General features: G+C 41.7%; 1 protein-coding gene across 3 annotated transcripts in view; it reads right to left on the minus strand.

The window, feature by feature from the left end:
- Nucleotides 1–23208, minus strand: part of ptpra (protein tyrosine phosphatase receptor type A) — a 316897-nt gene that overhangs the window by 75630 nt on the left and 218059 nt on the right. For 2 of the 3 annotated variants that reach the window (XM_041187767.1, XM_041187757.1), the window contains 4 exons: nt 20978–21068; nt 12587–12663; nt 5653–5689; nt 4410–4507 (listed from right to left, as the gene is read on the minus strand). In XM_041187767.1, the coding sequence (XP_041043701.1) occupies nt 4410–4507; nt 5653–5689; nt 12587–12663; nt 20978–21068 (303 nt within the window). The remainder of the gene's footprint in view (nt 1–4409; nt 4508–5652; nt 5690–12586; nt 12664–20977; nt 21069–23208) is intronic. The other variant, XM_041187775.1, reaches the window with a different exon arrangement.

Below are 23208 nucleotides of genomic sequence, written 5' to 3' on the forward strand. Positions count from 1 at the left end.
CCTTCAGTACATCTTGCAGATGGTATACAAAGCTATCACTGTACATTAGTGGTGGAGGGAGTGAATATTTAAGGTGGTGGATGCAGCGGCAATTAAACAGGCTGATTTGTCCTGGATGGTATCAAGCTTGAGTGTTGTTAGAGCTGCACTCATTCAGGCAAGTGAGGAGTATTCATCACACTCCTGGCTTGTGCCTTGGAGCTGGTGGACAAGCTTTGGGGAGTCAGGAGGTGTGTTACTCATCGCAGGTTTCGTAACCTTTGACCTGCTCTTATATCCACAGTATTTATATTGCTAATCCAGTTCAATTTCTGGTCAATAGGATGTTCACAGTGGGGGGTTCAATGACGGTAATGTAAAAAACATATCTTTTTATTTCTGTTGGACTGCAGATTAAAATTAATTGTCTGAAGGACATGTCCACTGGAACAGTGTTATGGATATATACAATGTTGCTGTCCTAGAACAGAGTGTGCCATGAAAGGCAGCAGGGTGCCGAGGAGAAGTCTGGCCTAATGGGGAACTCACTTGCAACAACATTTTAATTGGCTCCTGACCAGGTGACCAGGGTTTGTGAGAGCAGTGCAGCAGAATAGCTCCTAGCCAGAAAGGAAAAATACCTAAAACCGCTCTCTACTGTGTGTGTAAGACGCCAGTAATTCTACAATAATAGCTAGCTGGCTGTTTCTCCTCATATCTCTATAACCTGTTCTCGCTCGGAAAACCCCTGTCAAGCGACAAAGGGGAAAGTCACTGTTAGCGACATTGAAAGGCAAGTGCTCCACCAGTGAACCAATGACTCAAAATGCTGGAAGACCACCTTGTGTCATCAGTAAAGAACTGAAAGGAATTTGGAAGACACGGATCAAAATCAACCCATCGAATCCTGTACTCGGGAATTGGTGCTATTGAACTGTTTTATCCCACCCTTAATATCCACATTTTTTGTGTGTCTGTGACTTGTATGTGCGTGCATAGGGATTTAAGAAGAGGTAGAGTTTAGGTTATAGAGTTAGCAGTTCAGATTTCTTTCGTTTGCCACTGGTTGAAGACAATTTGTTCAAGAAACAGTTATTTACTTACTAAGTTTACAAACCTGGTGCTTGTATTTTGTTAACCTAAATTAAACAATTAGGTGGTTGATCAAACATTTTCACATTTGTCATGGCTCGGGGAGCAGTGGAGCTTGATACTGGAGCGTGCTATCCCCATTGAGTTGTGACAGTAATGCCATTGAACGTCAAAGGGCAACGGTTAGATTCTCTCTTGTTGGAGATGGTCATTGGCTGGCACTTATGTGGTGCGAATGTTACTTGCCACTTATCCGCCCAAGGTTGGATATTGTCCAGATCTTGCTGCATTTGGACATGGACTACCTCAGTGTCTGAGGAGTCACAAATGGGTCTGAACATTGTGCAATCATCAGCAAACATCCCCACTTCTCACCTTATGATGGAAGGTCACTGATGAAGCAACTGAAGATATAGGAATAGAGACTGGAAAAGTCAAGATGGGCAAAGTAGCCTAGATGAGTTCACAGAATGTTCTCGGGGTAGTTTCTTAGAACACCATGTTCTTGAGCCAACCAGGGAGCAGGTTATACTAGACCTGGTATTGTGCCAGGAGATGGGATTAATTAAGGATCTCATAGTGAAGACAGCAGCAACCATAATATGATTGGAATTTTACCCTCAGTTTGAGGGAGAGAGAAGTGGTCCAAGACCATATTTTTAAAATTTAAAAACAGACAATTATGAAGTATGAAAGTAGAGCTGGCTAAAGTGAATTCACAAATTAGGTTAAGGGGGGGTCAATAGAGATGTAGTGGCAAACATATAAGGGGATATATTTCAGAATACACAGAATGCATTCCAACGAGTAAGAAAAAGTCCAAGGGACGGACACATCATCCGTGGTTAATTAGAAAGGTTAAAGATAGCATCAAACTTAAAAAATATATAATTGTGCAAAGATCGGTGGGGGTGCTGGGGGGGGAGAGAGAAAGTCAGAAGACTAGACAAAATATAAGGAACAAAGGATGACTAAAAGATTAATAAGAAGGGAAAAATTAGAGTACAAGAGAAAGCTAGCCAGAAATGTAAAAACAGATAGTAAGAGTTTCTATAAATATATCAAAAAGAAACGAGTTAACAAAGTAAGCGTTGGTCCTATAGAGCCTGGAGAGCTGATAATGGAAAATAAGGAGATGGCAGGTGAATTGAACAGGTATTTTTTGCATCAGTCTTCACTATAGAGGATATAAGTAACATCCCAGAAGCAGCTATAAATCAGGAAATGGAAGGGAGGGAGAAACTCAGGGAAATTACAATTACCAGAGAAGTGGTACTGAGTAAATTGCTGGAGTTACAGGCTGACAAGTGCCCAAGTCCTGATGGACTTCCTCCTAGAGTCTCAAAAAAAGTGGCTAGAGAGATAGTTTATGCATTGATTTTAATTTACAAAACTCCCTAGATTCTGGGAAGGTTCCATTTGATTGAAAGATAGCAAATGTAACCCCGCTATTCAAAAAGGGAGGGAGACAGAAGGCAGGAAACTACAGGCCAAATAGCTTAACATCTGTCATAGGGAAAATGTTAGAAGCTTTTATTAAGAAGTTAAAGCAGGGCATTTGGATAAGTTCAAGATAATCAGGCAGAGTCAACATGGTTTTGTGAAAGGGATAAGTGCCATATCAGAGGTGATTGTGGAAAATAAAAGCTCATGGTATGGGGATAACATATTGGCATGGATAGAAGAGTGGCTGGTTAACAGGAAGCAGAGAGTAGGCATAAATGGGTCATTTTCAGGTTGGCAAGATGTAACGAGTGGTGTGCCACAGGGATTGGTGCTGGGGCCTCAACTCTTTACAATTTATATCAATGACTTGGATGAAGGGATGGATGGGATGGTTGCAAATTTGCTGATAACACAAAGATAGGAAGGAAAGTAAGTTGTGAAAAAGGACATAAGGAGGCTACAACATGATATAGGGAGGTTAAGTGAGTTTGCAAAGATCTGGCATATGGAATATAATGTGTGAAAATGTGAAATTGTCCATTTTAGCAGGAAGAATAAAAGGGAAGCATATTATCTAAATGGTAAGAGATCGCAGAGCTCTGAGATGCAGAGAGATCTGGGTGTCTTAGTGTGTGAATCGTATGATTACAAAAGTAGGGAGTTTACACCAGTTATACAGAGCACTAGTGAGACCATGTCTGGAGTAATGCTATTGGCGTATTGGTCACCTTATTTAAGGAAGGATGTAAATGCATTGGAAGCATTTCAGAGAAGGTTCATTGGACTAATATCTGGAATGGGTGGATTGCCTTATGAGGAAAGGTTGGGCAGGCTAGGCTTGTATCCGCTGGATTTTAGAAGGGTAAGAGGCGACTTGATTGACACATAAAAGATCCTGAGGGGTCTTGACAGGGTGGATGTGGAGAGGATGTTTCCTCGTGTTTGAGAATCTAGAACCAGGGGTCACTGTTTAAAAATAAGGGGTCGCCCATTTAAAACAGAGATGAGGTGAAATTATTTCTCTTGGGGGTCGAGAGTCTTTGGAATTCTCTTTCTGAAAAGGCAGTGGCAGCAGAGTCTTTGAATATTTTTAAGGCAGAGGTGGATAGACTCTTGGTAAGCAAGGGGGTGGTGGTTATCGGGGGTAGGCGGATGCAGATTTGAGGTTACTATCAAATCAGCCATGATCTTATTGAATAATGGGGCAGGCTCGAAGGGCCAAATGGCCTACTCCTACTCCTTGTTCATATTTCCTGTACATTTATTGACCGTGGAACCCTTAGGAATCTAGCAAGGATAGTCTGAAAATATGGATAAAACGTGTGCATAAACAGATGGTTTCCAAAAGAACTGTGGTGAGACGATTAGTGAAGATGGCCTATTCCTTCAGAAACTACACTATGTATGATACTCGAAGTGAATACAGATAGGGTCTATATATAAAATGCTTGAAGCTTTTCCCCAGTGCTGTTGTTCAATTAATCTTCTTTGAATATCAGGATTACAAAGACCTCTCCAATTCTGCATTTCCCCATTCATTGCAGTTTTGTAGAAATTATTAAGCATTTACAGTTCTAAACTGTAGAGGTCAGTAAACATTCAGTCTAGTCTTCAGTTTTATACAAGACGAACAATGACACGAAGCAGAAGTAAACCTTCCTGTAAGCAGCATGCAATGGTGATCTGTTGGTGATCTCAGGGACTGTATACAGTTTATTAGTATCTTGGTTTTTAAAATACTTTATTCGCATTGAGCATTAAAAATATGGGTTAATAAATAACGCAGTGTCTCACAACCCCTTCCTCAAATGTGATGTAAATGGAAGAAAGGGCATACGTTTATCATGTGCAATACAACACTTAGCCAAAATAATTTCATGTAATAGCATTACCTCTTTTCTCTCTTTTAGGTTTGTCACCATGACAATTGTTGCTGTGTTTTGCTCCCATATCATCCTCCAGAAGTCATTCACAGTTTCTTCCTTCGGGCCTGAAAGATATTGGAAGGGAAACAGCATAAACTATCTACTCAAATGAAACAAGTTACAGGTTTGGTAGGATTCTTGCTGCTGTATAACACAGAAACCAAATCAAGATAACACTACCTAGAACTCTAAGCGTTAGTGCTGTACAGAACATTGAATTTAAACCATAGATCAATCAAACCATGCTCATTCACCAATGGCAAGTAAATATAGCAGGCCATTTTCTTATTTACAATCTCCAATCTGCTACTTCCATCCTTTTTTCCTGTGAAGATGGACAGTGGCTTAAGGTGAATGGCAGAAGAACCAAAAGCATCGTGACACAAAATGTTTTTATGCAGCAAGTGGTTAGGATCTGGAATGCACTACTTGAGGGTGGTGGAGGCAAATTCAATTGTGGCGTTCAAAATAGAATTGACAATTATCTGAAGAGAAAAAAATTGCAGGGCTGTGGGGAAAAGGCAGTGAAGTGGGACTAGCCGAGTAACTCTTACAGAGAGCTGGCATGGACACAATGGGCCAAATGGCCTTTTTCTATGCTGTAGCCATTCAATGTCCTATAATCCCATCAAAAAGTACATTAACTCTGATTAAATAGGACTGTCAACAACTTAATCCTAAATTTAACATTTTAAAAATCCACTCCATTTATCCATTGTGAATTTATGACGCTTTTCTTAACCGTTCTACAAACACTACAGATTATACATTCTATCTGCTCTCTCGACTTGCTGAGAAGCATTTCTGACAGCTAGTGATGTACATGTAATCTCACAATCAGCCAATTTAACTCATGCAACAATTAGTGTCTGCTTCTGTTATGTGCGTGGACATCAGTCTTTTCTATTTCTGGTCTTTTGCTGTATTCCCTCTTCCTTGTCTCTAACAACTGTACCTGAAAAGCAAAGCTACAATTTAAATTTTTAAACTTAAAAATGCAGTAAGAGGTGCCTGCATGAAAATATCTAATGGATGGCTAGCAACATCATACTGAGTAGGAAAAATACTTCAATCTATGAACACCTTTTCTTTTGATGCTGTGAAAATGCTAATTCGTTCATTTTGACTTCAATAACAATTACATGCAACAAATTATTGGATAGCCATGTTGAGAAAATAATGTCTACATTTGACTAGGTTTATACTTTACCTTGAGCTGCTATAAACTTGTTTTTCTCTTGATAACCCTTTAAAAAAAAACATAGCATCAACATAACTAGATATTGACAAGGCGTAGTGGTGTTGTTACCGGACTAGTCATTCAGAGACCTGGGTAATTCTCTGGGGACCTGGGTTCAAATCCCACCATGATCAGATAGTGAAATTTGAATCCAATAAAATCTGAAATTACAAGTCTGATGATGATCATGAAACTGTTGTTGATTGTTGTAAAAACTCATCTGGTTTCAATAATGTCTGCCATCCTCACCTGGTCTGGCCTACATGGCTCCTACAGCAATTTGGTTGACTCTTAAAATGCCTTCTGAACAAAGGCAATTAGGGCAATAAACACATCCAATGAATAAAAAATATATGTATCCACGCAGATTGTCCTTCTTGTTCCCTGCCCAAAAAAAGAATAAAAGTCTTCCTGAGGTGTGGCACTGGTGTAGTGGTGGAGAAGATTCAACAACCAGCAAGTGACATATGTGCTAGCTGCAAATAATAGCTAAATAATTGTTGCATTTAGTGTGAGCCTAAGTGTGACAAATTTCATGAAGTGAAAACACAGTCAAGACATGTACCAAAGGGATTGAGAATGCTTTAGCTATTCTATAAAGTCACCCTGGCTACACAAAATACTTGTACCAATTTTTGTTGATCTATGGATGTGATTTTCTTCCCTCACAAAGGAGAAATTTCACTCTAACTCTCATCTTCCCATAAGCAAACAGGTCCACCACAAAGTCCACTACAATCAGAAGCAGTTGCACTATAGTTGGTATTTACAAAAGTTGCTTTATTTCCCTTCCCCCAATCCCCCTCACCAGTAAAACATGTTGAAAATCAGACCGTTAATCTAGATACTCTTGCCAACTCAGAAAATCGTATAAATGCTTACCAAAGAAACCAAAACAGTAAAAGCAGCTGGAGGAATTAAGGTAGTATTGCTTAAAAGTGCTTTGATTCACCCCATAGAAATTGCATGAGAATAGATTGTGAATAGGCAACCAATAATATAGGCAGTAATAGTTGCTGAACCCAGCAACTGTACTTAACGCAACCACATCATGAAGGCAAGATATTCAATGAGTACAAATCTTTATTTCAAGTAATGAGATTACGCCCAAAGACGGATGCGCAGTAGAGTGGCATTTGTTGGCTCAAGAGAGTGAAATATTCATGATGTGTACTTATGAGTCAGGCAAGCCGTCAGTGTTAGCCAAGCTATTCACTGGCTACATATTGGGCAACTTTGACATTACAGAAAGCTAGCAAGCACCTCTCAAAAGGGGAGGTGCATTTTCTCCAGCATGTTCCAAAACAACACCAAGGTTTTCCAACATTGCACTTGAGGTCATAGTGCACATAAGAGGCCAGAGGGGGGAGATCCTTTTCGTCCCCAGGAGGCAGAAAACCATCCAGGTAACAACTCCATCACCAATAGGAAGACAATGTAGGTCACACTAATGCTAGCTCCCAGGACTGGGCTGCAGTGCTGAAAGAAATTACTGATCATACTCAGAATTCTGACATGAGGCAGATTTCCTCCAAAATAGTCACAGCTATTACCCTCTTATAAAACCATTGAATATTTTTTTAATGAGGTAACAAGGAGGGTTGATGAGGGTTATACATTTAATGTAGTCCACATGGATTTTAGCAAGGTTTTTGATAAGGTCCCATATGGCAGGCTGTGATGAAAGTAAAAGCCCATGGCACCCAAGACAAAATGGCAAATTGGATCTGATATTAGCTCAGAGGCAGGAAGCAAAGGGTAATGATCAAGAGGTGTTTTTTAACTGGAAGGCTGTTTTTAGTGTGGTTCTGCAAGAAGGTAAATGATGTGTTGGCCTGCATTCTGAGGGGATTGGAGCACGAGAATAAAGTCTTGCTACAATTGTACAGGGCTCTGGTGAGACCACACCTGGAGTACTGTGCACAGCTTTGGTCTCCATATCTAAGGAAGGCTATACTTGTATTGGAGGCAATATAACAAAGGTTCACTGGATTGGTCCCGGAGATCAGTGGGTGAGTAAGTCTATGTTCTCTGGGTTGAGGAGAATGAGAGGTGATGTCACTAAAACATAAAATATTCTGAACGGACTTGACAGGATAGACAGAGGTTGTTTCCCTTGCTGAGGAATCTAGAACTTGGGGCACAGTCTCGGGAGAAGGGGCGATCATTTAAGACTGAGATAAGGAGAAATTTCTTCACTCAAAAGGGTGAATCTATGGAATTCTTTACCCCAAAGAAATGATCCACTGTGAAATACACTTAAGGTTGGGATAGACAGATTTTGGTCCCTCAGGGAATCAAGGAATATGGGGACTGGAGCAGATAAGAAAGTGGAGTTGAAGCTGAAGATCAGTCATGATTGTATTTAATGGCGAAGCAGGCTCAATGGGCTGTATAGTTTACTTGTCTTTATTTCTTACATTCTTATATTTCAGAACTGGGTGTCTTGCTTTTTGTGCTGCATTTCAATGATTCGTCTTGAATGTAGAGGGTATGATTAAGAAGTTTGCAGATGATACAAAAATTGGCCATGTAATTGATAAAGAAGTAGTAAGCTGTAGACTGCAGGGAAGATATCAATGGACTAGATTGGTGAATGGAACAGTGGCAAAATTCAATCCAGAAAATTGTGAGGTAATACAGTTGGGGAAGACCAACAAAGCAAGGGAATACTCAATTTATCATTTATTGTGAAATGTTGAGGAGCAGAGGGACCTAGGAGTGCATGTCCACAGGTCCCTGAAGATGGCTGCACAGGTAGATAAGGTAGTCAAGAAGGCATGAGGTACTTGCTTTTATTAACAGAGGCATAGAATATAAGAGCAGGGAGGTTATGCTGGAACTGTTTAAAGCACTAGTTAGACCACAACTGGAGTACTGCATGCAGTTCTCGTCACCATATTACACCAAGTTGTGACTGTACTAGAGAGGGTGCAGAGCAAATTTATGGGGATGTTGCCTGGACAATTTTAATCATGAGGAAAGATTGGATATGCAATGGTTTTTGTTAAAGAATGGAGGAGGCTAAGGGAAGAGCTAATGGAAGTGTATGAAATTTTAGAGGTCCAGTTTGCATGGACAGAAAGGCCCTTTTTATTTTATTCATTCATGGGATGTGGGCTTTGCTGGCTGGGCCAGCATTTATTGCCCATCCCTAGTTGCTCTTGAGGTGGTGGTGGTGAGTGCCTTCGTGAACCGCTGCAGTCCATGTGATGTTGGTACACACAGTGCTGTTAGGAAGGGAGTTCCAGCAACAGTGAAGGAATGGTGATATATTTCCAGGTCAGGATGATGAGTGACTTGGAGGGAAACTTCCAGGTGGGGGTGTTCCCACCTATCTGCTGCCCTTGTGCTTCTAGATGGTAGTGGTCGTGGGTTTGGAAGGTGCTGTCCAAGGAGCCTTGGTGGATTCCTGCAGTGCATCTTGTAGATGGTACACACTGCTGCTTCTGTGCATTGGTGGTGAAGAGAGTGAATGGTTGTGGATGCGGTATCCTGGATGGTGTCAAGCTTCTTGAGTGTTGTGGGGACCGCACTCATCCAAGCAAGTTGGGAGTATTCTATCACACTCCTGAATTGTGCCTTGTAGATGGTGGACAGGCTTTGGGGAGTTAGGAGGTGGGTTACACGTTGCACAATTCCTAGCCTCTGACCTGCTCTTGTAGTCACAGTTTTTATATGGTTAATCCAGTTCAGTTTCTGATCAATGGCAACCCCCCCAGGGTGTTGATAGTAGGGGATCCAGTGATGGTAGTGCCATTGAACATCAAGGGGTAATGGTTGGATTCTCTCTTGTTGGAGATGGTCATAGCCTGACACTTGTGTGGTGTAAATGTTATTTACCACTTGTCAACCCAAGCCTGGATATTGTCCAGGTCTTGCTACATTTGGACATAGAATGTTTCAGCATCTAAGGAGGTGTGAATGGTGCTGAACATTGTGCAATCATCAGCGAACATCCCCACTTCTGACCTTATGAAGGAACAATGAAGCAGCTGAAGATGGTTGGGCCGAGGACACTACCCTGAGGAACTCCTGCAGTGATGTCCTGGAGCTGAGATGACTGGCCTCCAACAACCACAACCATCTTCCTTCGTGCTAGGTATGACTCCAACCAGCTTTACCCCTAATTCTCCATTGACACCTGTTATGCTAGGGCTCCTTGATATCATACTCTGTCAAATGCTGCCTTGATGTCAAGTGCAGTCACTCTCACCTCACCTCAGGAGCTCAGCTCTTTTGTCCATGTTTGAACCAAGGCTGTTATGAGGCCAGGAGCTGAGTGGCCCTGGCGGAACTCAAGCTGGGCATCAGTGAGCAAGTTACTGCTAAGCAAGTGCTGCTTGATGGCACCGTTGATGACCCCTTCCATTACTTTACTGATGATGGAGAGTCGACTGATGGGGCGGTAATTGGCCAGGTTGGATTCGTCCTGCTTTTTGAGCACAGGACATACCTGGCCAATTTTCCACATAGCTGGGTAGATGTCAGTGTTGTAGCTGTACTGGAAGAGCTTGGCTAGGGGCGCAGCAAGTTCTGGAGCACAAGTCTTCAGTACTATTGCCGGAATATTGACCCCTTTGTAGAGGGGTCAATATCCAGGGGGCACAGATGTAGACTAAGAAGTAGGGTTTTTAGAGGGTGTGGGCTCTCTGGGCTGAAACAAGATGAGTCTCCTTCTGTGCTGTAAATTTCAATGATTCCATCCAACAGGATGAGTCCTAAATATAACCATAAGAGATTACAGCACAGAAGGGCTCATCCTGTTTCTGTCAGCTATTTGTTCGAGCAATCCAAAGCTTATTTAACTCCCCTATGCTGCCCTCGTGGTCCTATATTTTTCTCTGTTTTAAGTATTTGATTTTTCTAAGGGAAAATTGGATAATGATTTCTACCTTAACTCCCTGTGCCAAGGCGTACTACGCTCAACCAATCCTTGTGTAAATTTACTTGTGTAAATTTCTCTGAATCTAACTCTCCCAGAGCAATTATAAATCGATTTCTCCCTCATCTCTAGCCTCTCCACGAGGAAACCTTCTTTCCTTAATTCTGCTCATTTAAGTAAATTTTGACAAACAGCTTCTCTGACTTTTTTTCTCTGGCAGGTAAAAAAAAGCTTAGGGAAGCAGAAGTAAAAACTTGCATTTATATAATGCTTTTCACGACCACAGGACATCTTTACAGTGAATCAAGTATTTTTTGTTATCTAGTCATTATTGCAATTTAGAAAATGTGACAGCCAGTGTGCACACAGTGAACTCCCACAAACAGCAATGTAATAATGACCAGATAATCTATTCCCCTGCTCTTTTGCAAAATAGTGCCTTTGGATTTTTTCCATCTACCAACAGAGTCTAACATCATGTCCAAAAGACTGCATCTCCAGCAGTGCAGCGCTCCCTCAGTACCGCACTGAGAGTGTCAGCCTTGATTTTTGCACTCAAGCCCTGTGGGACTTGAAACCAAATCTTGTAACTCAAAATCGAAAGTGTTACCAACTGCACCATGGCTGACATCAGCCAAAGTCTAAGTTTTCAAAAGTTATAACTAAATGTACTTAACACCAAATATGTAGCTTTTTCATTTAGACCCCCGCAACAACTTGGCACTATTTACTAGAACACAATCTTCTCCCTTCTCAAACTCCAGCCCCCATTTATTTTCTGTAAAAGAGCAATTTTCAGATACTTTCTACTTGCTCAGTCCTGCACCCCCTCCTCCCTGTCTCTGTTTCCCATCTCCAGCCCTGTAAGTGATTACTGTATTTCCTTGGCTAAGGGATCAGTCAAGAACTAAAGTATAAGAAGCAAAGAGTGGGAAAGATATATGGAAGTGATTGGATTGAGGGAAAGGGAAGGAAATGAAGGGGAGAGAGTTAGGCAAACAAAATTAAAGATCAACAACAAAAGCAGCAGGGAAGCAAAACAAAAAGTTACGAGAGTAACAAGATATTTTAATGCAATATCTATTTATTGAACCTCAATTGTGGGAATTAACTTTTGTAGTTCCTCATACACATTGTTTAATAGAAGGAAATGTAAACCTTTCTATCTATTCAATCACGGGATGTGGGATTCGCTGGCTGGGCCAGCATTTATTGCCCATCCCTAATTGCCCTCGAGAAGGTGGCGGTGAACTGCCTTCTTGAACCAATGCAATCCATGTGGTGTAGGTACACCCACAGTGCTGCTAGAGAGGGAGTTCCAGGGTTTTGACCCAGCAACAGTGAAGGAACTATATTTCCAAGTCAAGACAGTGAGTGACTTGGAGGGGAACTTCCAGGTGATGGTGCTCCCATCTCTCTTCTAGATGGGAGTGGTTATGGGTTTGGAAGGTGCTGTTGAAGGAGCCTTGGTGAATTCCTGCAGTACATCTTGTAGATGGTACGCACTGCTGCTACTATGTATCGGTAATGGAGAGAATGAATGTTTGCGGATGTGGTGCCAATCAAGCGGGTTGCTTTGTCCTGAACTTAAGGGTCTAGATTGCAGCATTTAGAAATTAAACCTGAAATATTCAGTCACCTGACTTGAAGCATTAAGCTCAGTTTGGCACGCACAATATGTACTACAATGGTTTACGAAATTTAAATATATCAAAAGCAGCAGACACAGCAAGGGCCGATTTTAATCTCAAGTCCCTTTCTGGGAGCTACAAATTGCAACATTTGACACTGCAACCCCATAACCAACGACATGAATATAACTAAGAAATACTATGTAATTTATATATCAAGTCATATCTCTCCATGGCATAACAAGTTCATGACTACTCCATCTCTGAGCTACTTTGGACAGTTTTAATCAATTTCTTGTAAAGGAAAAAATGTATGAAGCAACAAATGTAAAAACCGTACATAATATTTTTACAACTATTTATTTTTATCTATCGTATTTATACTTACATTTATGTAAGAAGCATTGATAAAATCAGAGTCTGGAACACCCTCCACTGGTGTCAGGTGAACCCGCGAATGATCATCTAGTGACATGGATCAGAAAAAATTAAAAAGTTTGCTAATGGAGCAAAGCAGAGGTACAAATATTCCAGCATGACTAAACACACTATATAATTAACATAGCATGTAGGTGATAACAACCTTGTAACAGTTGCTCCTTCAAGACAAACCTGTAAAAGAAAATTAAAAAGACTCATGAAGGGAGCAGCATCAAGCTAATTTGTTGTGCTGAATTGGTAATTTCTAAACACTAAACTTTTGTTACAATTTGCTAGGATGCATTTCAAATGTTTATGGAAGGTGACTAATCTGCAATCTAGAATTTCACAGCTGGATTTTGCAAACATTTTGCAGAAAAATCAAACTTTTCTCTCTGCTCATGCACTGCCATGCCCTGACTTGAAATTCATATGGATAAAGCAGTTTTCCAAAACTCTTTGTGGTGCGCTCTGTGAAATTTCAAATAGTAGACACAAAACAAAAACACGGCTGCTTGCCAACACTAAATTGTCTTTATCTGAAGCAGATGTTTGTGGGATTTGAGATCCAAGCACCAGTCACTTATATCTGGTGGTAATTATTAGGCATGAGCTTCAGCAACTTCCTACCAGACAATGGAGCTTTTATCAAAATTGGTGATGGACAGCAACTAAATTTCTCTGATTCTGCCTTCATTCTTTACTCGTGCTGAAATAATCACCAGTCAGCTGCAGGGTAATAATACAAAATCAAAATACTGTGGATGCCCCAGAAAATGCTGCAAATACTCAGGTCATAGAAACATAGAAACTAAGAGCAGGAGTAGGCCAGTCTGAGCTTCAAGCCTGCTCCGTCATTCAATATGGTCATAGCTGATCCTCTATCTCAATGCCATATTCCTGCTTTCTCTCCATACCCCTTGATGCCCCTCATATCCAAAAATTGATCAATTTCTTTCTTGAATATACTCAGTGAAATGGCCTCCACAGTCTTCTGTGGTAGAAAATTCCACAGGCTAACCACCCTCTCAGTGAAGAAATTTTTCTTCATCTCAGTCCTAAATGGTCTGCCCTGTATTCTGAGACAATGGCCCCTGGCTCTGGATTCTCCAACCAGGGGAAACACCTTCCCTACATCCAGTCTGTCTAGCCCTGTTAGAATTTCATACATTTCAATCAGATCCCCTCTCATTCTTCTAAACTCTAGTGAATACAGGCCAAATCAAACCAATCTCTGCTCATACGATAGTCCTGCCATCCCCGGTATCAGCCAAGTGAACCTTCGTTGCACTCTCTCTGAGGTAGGGAGATCAAAACTGCACGCAATACTCCAGGTGTGGTCTCACCAAAGCCCTGTACATCCTGCATTAAGCCATCCCTACTTCTGAACTCAAATCCTCTGGAAATGAAGGCCACCATACCATTAGCCTTCCTAATTGCTTGCTGCATCTGCCGATTCACTTTCATTGACTTGTGTATAATGACATCCAGATCCCTTTGAACTTCCACATTTCCCAGTATATCACCATTTAAATAATACTCTGCCTTTCTGTTCTTCACACCGAAGCCTATAACTTCACATTTATCCATGTTATATTGCATCTGCCATGTGTTTGCCCACACACACAACTTGCATTCTCCTCACAACCCCGCCCAGTTTTGTGTTGTCAGCAAACTTGGAGATATTGCATTTGGTTCCCTCATCCAAGTCATTTACATATATCGTGAATAGCTGGGGCCCAAGCACTGATCCCTGCGGTACACCACTAGTCACCACCTGCCACCTGGAAAAAGACCCATTTATTCCCACTCCCTGTTTCCGGTCTATCAACCAATTCTCAGGAAATTACCCCAATCCCATGTAATTAAATTTTGCCCACTAGCCTCTTGTGTGGGACCTTATCAAAAGCCCTCTTGAAATCCAAATACATCACATCCACTGGTTCTCTCTCATTTATTCTATGAGTTACATCCTCAAAAAACTCCAGTAGATTAGTTAAGCATGATTTCCCTTTCACAAACCAATAATGACTTTGTCTAATCCCATTAATGCTTTCCAAGTGTTCTGTTACGCCTTTTATCATACATTCTAGCATTTTCCCCACTACTGATGTTAGGCTAACTGGACTGTAGTTGTGTTTTTTCTCTCCCTCCTTTTTAAATAGTGGGGTTACATTTTTCACCCTCTAATCTGTGGGAACTGCTCCAGAGTCTATAGAATATTGGAAGATGACTATCAATGCATCCAATATTTCCGGGGCCACTTCCTTTAGTATTCAGGCCCTGGGGATTTTTCAGCCTTTAATCCCATTAATTTCTCCAGCAGTATTTTATTACTAATACTGATTTTCTTCAATTCTGCCCTCTCACCGGAAGCTTGGTTCCCTAGCATTTCTGGGAAATTATGTGTGACTTCTTTTGTGGAAACAGAACCAAAATGTGTTCAAGTCTTCTACCATTTCTTTGCTCCCCATTATAATTTTCCCTGTTTCTGACTGTAAGGAACCTACATTTGTCTTTGCTAATCTTTTCCTCGTCACAGATTTATAGAAGCATTTACAGTCAGTTTTTCAAGTTTACTCTCATACTCCATTTTCCCCTTCTTGATCAATTTTTTTGTCCACTTTTGCTGAATTCCAAACTGCTCCCAATCCTCTGGCTTGCTGCTTTTTCTGGCAATTTTATATGTCTCCTCTTTGGATCTAATACTATCCCTAATTTCTTTTGTAAGCCATGAGTGAGCCACCTTTCCTGTTTTATTTCTGCACCAGACAGGATGAATAATTGTTGTAATTCATGCATACGTTCCTTAAATATTAGCCATTGCCTATTCACCGTCAGCCCATTTAGTACAGTTCCCCAAACCATCATTGCCAACTCACGCTTCATACCCTCGCAGTTCCCTTTATTTAGATTCAGGACTATAGTTTCAGATTCAACTTCTTCACTCTCCATCCTAATGAACAATTCTATCATTTTATGGTTGGTCTTCCCCAAGGGACCCCACACAACAAGATTGTTAATTAATCCTTTCTCATTGCACAATATCCAGTCTAGGATAGCCTGCTCTCTAGTTGGTTCTTCAACGTATTGGTCTAAAAAACATCACGTATACACTTCAGGAAATCTTGCTCCTCAGTGTTATTGCTAGTTTGGTTTGTCCGATCTGTATGTTGATTAAAATCACTCATGATTACAGTTATACCTGTCATGAAGCTATTAATGTATATATTTTGGAAAATATTTTTATTTTAAAATAGAGGTTTAGTCTGCGGGTGTGTCTTAATTGGATTAAAGCCAGCTAGTCTGGGTACTGGTTTTGATATGTAAGAGAGATAGTGTGCATTTGCATTTTTTGAATACAGCATTCAAGAAGTGGGGTGAAAACTGATGCCTTTCTAGCAGCTACCAAGCAATAATGTTTATATTGCTAATAAAGTTGGTTTTAGTGTTAGAGAGGTTTAGTTCAGAGGTTGTTGATACAATGAGAATTAACATTCAATGGTAGGGCTGGTAGGTATAGTTTTCGGGTGTGCAGAGCAGATGCAATGCAAGATCAAAAGGCAGCTTCAAGCCTCAAACTGGCTCCAAAGGAACCAAGTGAAAGAACCTTATTTTGAATTTGTAAGGTGAAAATGCTTTGCCTGATGTTTGGTTAAGTCTATGGGTTGCTCTTGCCTTAATGGAGATTAGTTTGGGAATTTAAAAGTTACGATAGAAGTAACTTGCAGCCTTGTGTATATCTATTTTAACTTGTGTAAATGAATAAAACATTTCCTTTAGCTTAATGTAAAACCTCGAGAACTGGTGGTCTGATTCCTGAATTTAGCGTCGCATCTCAAACATAACACTTAAAGTTATAGGTTATGACAGTTGTTTAAAGTTTCCCTCTGAGATTTTTAAATAACCAACTGCATCAGTCATAACATACCCTTGTTGCACGAGTCTCTAATTTCCTGCTTAATGCCTTCCCTTACATCTCCATTACTGTTTGGGGGCCTATTGACAACCCCCACCAATGTTTTCTGCCCCTTAGTGTCTCTTATCTCCACCCAAACAGGTTCCACATCATGATTTTCCAAGCCAATATCCTTCCTCACTAGTGCATTGATTTCCTCCTCTACTAACAATGCTACCCCACCTCCTTTCCCTATTTGTCTGTCCTTCCTAAATATTGAATACCCCTGGATGCTCTGTTCCTATCCCTGGTCACCCTGTAGCCATGTCTCCGTAATTGCAACTATATCACAACCGTTTATATCTATTTGCGCTGTTAATTCATTATTGCAAATGCTCCATCCATTAAAATACAACGGTTTTAGTTGGTTTTTTAAACCTTGTGAGTCATCTTAGCTTTATTTTGCACTATGACCCCATTTGTTTTTTGCCCTTGTTTTTTCTGACTTCCACTTTTGCTTCTTACTTTTCTGTCTTTTGTTTCTATCCTTGTTTCCCCCTCCTCTGTCTTCCTGCTCAGGTTCCCATCCCCCTGCCATTCTAGTTTAAACCTTCCCCGACCATACTAGCATGAGGTCAGGCAGCATCCGTGGAGAAACAGAATTACCATTTCATGTCGATGGCCTTGCCTTGGGGAAGAAGTCAGCGCATTTATAATGTGCTTTTCATAATCAGACCAGACATCTCAAAGCATTTTACAGCCAATGAATTAATTTCAAAGTGTAGTCACTGTTATAATATAGAAAATGCGGCAGCAAAATTGCACACAGTAAATTCCCACAAACATCATCTGTTGCTGCGTTCTTGCGACCTTGAATGAAAACGTCGGCTCTGACACCAGGGATAATTCTCCTGCTCTTCTTTGAAATACTTCGAAATATTGTCATAGGATCTTATACATCTACCTGAGCAACACAAGGCCTTGGCTTATCATCTAATGAAAAAGATGATACTTCCAACAATGCAGTGCCCCTTCAATATTGCAGTGTCAGTCTTGACTTTTCTGCTCAAGCTTGTAACTCCCTGACCTTGTTGCTCAGAAGCTTCAGTACTACCAACTGAGCATGGCTGACACACAGTTCTGATGAAAAGTCATCCAGCTTTTTCTCCACAAATGCGGCCTGATCTGTTATTGTCAGCATTTGCTGCTTTTATTACAGAGGAATAATGATCAGGATCAAGGAGCAGTCTGAAGTAAATTAACTTTTGCCTAAACACATTTGCAAGATACTTCATAGTTTTATCAAGTGATTGCAATTAGGTTTGTGAAACCTGTGCAAATTTTGACTTCAAGGGGGATGGAACATACTAGTAGGAAAGTCTTGCTACAATTGTACAGGGCATGCTCAGACTGCACCTGGATTACAGTGTACAATTTTGGTTTTCTTCCAGCAGCAGGCTTTTCGGTAATTTAATAAATAACCACCTTTATTTTTCAATCACACACTTGCCCATGTTTAAGATAAAACGTCTTAAACACCTATCTCACTCACTATCACACACAAAGATTAGATTCAGATTAAAGCCATAATTATAAAAATGGATTTTATAACTCAGTCTCTATGTCAATGCAGGGCAGTGGCTTCTTAGTCAAGTTGATCCTTTAGTTGGAGTGAAGGTCTTTTGGAGGTTTTGGTCATTTCTCTACCGCTGGGCCAGAAGCTCCGAGTTCAAGTCCCTCTTCAGGACTTGACTGTCAGGAAAGGTACGTTCATAACTTGGCCAAACAGGTTGATTATCAGACTGCAAATTCTTCCAATACGATGGCAGGCAATAAGAGTGGGAGTGTTTCCTGGTCAGCCATACTGCAGAAGGCATGGCAAACGACTGTAATACTTTGCCAAGCATAATCATGGACCAATCCAATGGAAGTCCATGGTCATCAATGCCCATTTAGGTGAGGTACAAGAGAGTAAACCAGCATTCATGCAACTATGCCCAGCATTTATGGGAGGAAATTTTCTTCTGCTTGGGTCTATGCTTGATGCTTTTGCATTGTGATATGACAAAGCCTGCCAGTTCATCAGACTGGTGGATCAAATAAACATTCTCCACCTTCTGATTACGTGTGTTGGTATTCCAACGTGTTATACCACATTTGTCCCACCCTCACTTTAGGTAGCCTTATCCTGAGAGTGGATAACTGAACTTTTCAATTATTAAATATTTATATCAATTAAATGCCAACTAATGATTCTCCAAGTGCTCAACCAATGAGCCTTCAGATTGGACTTCCACGAGGGCTATACAGGGACCAAAAGTGACTCATTCTCCAAATCCCACAACTTTCAGTGTCTTAAGTGTCTTTTAAAAATTTTTTATTCATTCACTGGATGTGGGCTTCGCTGGCTGGGCCAGCATTTATTGCCCATCCCTAGTTGCCCTTGAGAAGGTGATGGTGAGCTGCCTTCTTGAACTGCTGCAGTCCATGTTCTGTAGGTACACCCACAGTGCTATTAGGAAGGGAGTTCCAGGATTTTGACCCAGCAATAGTGAAGGAATGGCAATATATTTCCAAGTCAGGATGGTGAATCACTTGGAGGGGAACTTCCAGGTGGTGACATTCCCATTTATCTGCTGCCCTTGTCCTTCTAGCTGGTCGTGGGTTTGGAAGGTGCTGTCTAAGGAGCCTTGGTGAATTCCTGCAATGCATCTTGTAGATGGTACACACTGCTGCTACTGTGCGTCGGTGGTGGAGGGAGTGAATGTTTGTGGATGTTGTGCCAATCAAGCGGGCTGCTTTGTCCTGGACGGCGTCCAGCTTCTTCGGTGTCATAGGAGCTGCACTCATCCAGGCAAGTGGTGAGTATTCCATCACACTCCTGACTTGTACCTTGTAGATGGTGGACAGGCTTTGGGGAGTCAGGAGGCGAGTTATTCGTAGCACGATTCCTAGCCTCTGACCTGCACTTGTAGCCACAGTATTTATATCTCTAGTCCAGTTCAGTTTCTGGTCAACGGTAACCCTCAGGATGTTGATAGTGGGGGAATCAGTGATGGTAACGCCATTGAACATCAAGGGGAAACGGTTGGATTCTCTCTTGTTGGAGAAGTCACTGCCTGACACTTGAGCGGCCGAACGTTACTTGCCATTTTTCAGCACAAGCCTTGATGTTGTCCAGGTCTTGCTGCATTTGGACATGGACTGCTCCAGTATCTGAGGAGGCCCGAATGGTGTTGAACATTGTGTAATCATCAGCGAACATCCCCAGTTCTGGCTTTATGGTGGAAGGAAGGTCATTGATGAAGCAGCTGAAGATGGTTGGGCCGAGGGCACTACCCTGAAGAACCCCTGCAGTGATGTCCTGGAGCTGAGATGACTGACCTCCAACAACCACAACCATCTTCCTTTGTGTTAGGTATGACTCCAACCAGCGGAAAGTTTTCTCCGACTCCCAATGACTCCAGTTTTGTTAGGGCTCCTTGATGCCACACTCGGTCAAATGTTGCCTTGAGGTCAAGGGCAGTCACTCTCACCTCACCTTGGGAGTTCAACTCTTTTGTCCATGTTTGAACCAAGGATGTAACGAGGTCAGGAGCTCAGTGGCCCTGGCGGAACCCAAACTGGGCATCAGTGAGCAGTTAATTGCTAAGCAAGTGCCACTTGATAGCACTGTTGATGACCCCTACCATTACTTCACTGATGATCGAGAGTAGACTGATGGGCCGGTAATTTGCAGGGTTGGATTTGTCCTGTTTTTTGTGTACAGGACATGTCTGGGTAATTTTCCACATTGCCGGGTAGATGCCAGTGTTGTAACTGTACTGGAACAACTTAGCTAGGAGCGCGGCAAGTTCTGGAGCACGGCAAGTTCTGGAGCACAAGTCTTCAGTACCATTGCTGGAATGTTGTCAGGGCCCATAGCCTTTGCAGTATCCAGTGCCTTCAGCCATTTCTTGATATCACGTGGAGTGAATTAAATTGGCTGAAGACTGGCATCTGTGATGCTGGCGACCTCCGGAGGAGGCTGAGATGGATCATCCACTTGGCACTTCTGGCTGAAGATTGTTGTAAATGCTTCAGCCTTATCTTTTGCACTGCTGTGCTGGGTTTCTCCATCATTGAGGATGGGGATATTTGTGGACCCACCTCTTCCAGTGGGTAGTTTAATTGTCCACCACCATTCACAACTGGATGTGGCAGGACTGCAGAGCTTAGATCTGCTCTGTTGGTTGTGTATAAAGTGATCATTAATTTTTCAAGTAGATCACAGCATTAATGGTTAAATTACAACTGTGGGAGGATGCTGCTGCATCATGGATGAAATAACTTCCAAGTCAATCAATGCAGTTACATGGAAACTCAAATTACACACAGCTAGACTGGTTTTTAACATGAGAAAGGGCAGTAAAATCACAATTTATCATGCTATTACTATTTGTTTTCGGTCTGAATACGTACAAGGCAGGATGTTAACATATCGATTCTTCTCTTTATTTTCTTCTTTTGATGCAGCTTCACAAGTGGCCTGGATTGGGCATGCAGGGAGAGCCTGTGTTGCCATGGAAATATAATTTACTTCAGTATATTGCTTTGATAAAAACGACAAAAAAGTTGAACTCGAGCACTGAAGGTTTAAGACATATAATTACCATTAGAATCCAAACTTGCAGCTGATAGCTAAGTTTTAAAATAAACCAGTAATGAATGGATTAGACATCAAACCATTTTAAGTACATTTAGACAAACTAAATTGGTATTTATATTGAAGAACCACTGCCTGAAGGTTGTTTCTACAATACCAACCAGTTTATATGAGCATATGAACTGAGTGCAGGGGTAGGCCACTCGGCCCTTCAAGTCTGTCTGCCATTCAATAAGATCATAGCTGATCTGATTGTAACCTCCCGCCTACCCCCGATAACCTATCATCCCCTTGTTAATCAAGAATCTATCTAGCTCTGCCTTAAAAACATTTAAAGGCCAGAATTTTCCCGTTGGCAATTTGGGGGCGGGGCCCACTTGCCGACAGGAAAATGACGCGGGAGGAACCGCCGACGTCATCCCAGTCCCTTTAAATTTTCAGGAAGGTGGGCGGACAGCGAAATCCGCCAATTGAGGTTATTGACAGGGTAATTAAAGGCCCTGCCCGTCCAACCTTAAGGCTGGCGGGCAGGCCAGGAGCCCCAGCAGGCTTCTGATAATACATGAAACCTCATCCACTGTCGGGATGAAGTTTCATGTTCCTTTTTAAAAACTTTAATAAATGTAATGTTATATTTATTAAACATGTCCCATTTCATGTGACATTGTCACATGAAGGGGGACATGTTAATAATATTTCTATTTTTATATTTTTAAAATTTTTTAGACTGTCACTAATTTCCCTGAGACAGCACTTAGTCTCAGGGAGCAGTGCGCATTTTTGTGCACATGCACGAAAGAGCGTACTTTGACAGCTGGGGACTCCTTCCCCCCCCCGCACAGGAAGCACATAGCGCTTGCTGTCGGGCAGGCTGCTGGGTTAAGGCCCGCTGACTCAAAATGGCGGCGGGGATCAGCTGTCTGCCCACCTCCGAGCCGGTGAGGCCCGCACGCCCATCAAGGGCAAAATTCCGCCCAAAGACTCTGCTTCCACTGCCTTTTGAGAAAGAGTGTTCCAAAGACTCACAACCCTCAGAGAAAAAATTCTCCTCATCTCTGTCTTAAATGAGTGACCCCTTATTTTTAAACCATTACCCCTAGATCTAGATTCTCCCACAAAGGGAACATCCTCTCTTCATCCACCCTATCAGGACCCCTCAGGACCTTAAAGGTTTCGATCAAATCACCTCTTACTCTTCTAAACTCCAACGGATACAAGCTTAACCTGTCCAGCCTTTCCTCATAAGGCAATCCGCCCATTCCTGGTACTAGCCTAGTTAACCTTCTCTGAACTGCTTCTAATGCATTTAAATCTTTCCTTAAATAAGGAGACGAGTATTGTACAAAATACTCCAGATGTGGTCTCACCAACTCCCTGTACAACTGAAACATAACCTCCCTACTTTGTCTTCAATTCCCCTCACAATAAATGATAACATTCCATTAGCTTTCCGAATTACTTACTGTACCTGCATACTAGCCTCTTGTGATTCATGCACTGGGACATAGAGTCATAGAAACTAGGAGCAGTAGTAGGCCATTTGGCCCTTCGAGCCTGCTCCACCATTCATTATGATCATGGCTGATCATCCAACTCAATAGCCTGCTCCCGCTTTCTCCCCATATCCTTTGATCCTTTTCGCCCCAAGAGCTACATCTAGCTCCTTCTTGAAAACATACAATGTTTTGGCCTCAACTACTATCTGTGGTAATGAATTCCACAGGCTCTCCACTCTCTGGGTGAAGAAATTTCTCCTCATCTCAGTCCTAAATGGTCTACCCTGTATCCTCAGACTGTGACCCCTGGTTCTATACTCCCCCACCATCAGGAACATCCTTCCTGCATCCACCCTGTCTAGTCCTGTTAGAATTTTATAGGTTTCTAGGATATCCCCCCTCATTCTTCTGAACTCCAGCGAATATAATCCTAATCAACTCAATCTCTCCTCATATGTCAGTCCTGCCATCCCAGGAATCAGTCAGGAAAACCTTCGCTGCACTCCCTCTGTTGCAAGTACATCCTTCCTCAGATAAGGAGACCAAAACTG

This window comes from Carcharodon carcharias, chromosome 1, assembly GCF_017639515.1.
Source record: "Carcharodon carcharias isolate sCarCar2 chromosome 1, sCarCar2.pri, whole genome shotgun sequence".
NCBI classification, from domain to species: Eukaryota; Metazoa; Chordata; class Chondrichthyes; order Lamniformes; family Lamnidae; genus Carcharodon; species Carcharodon carcharias.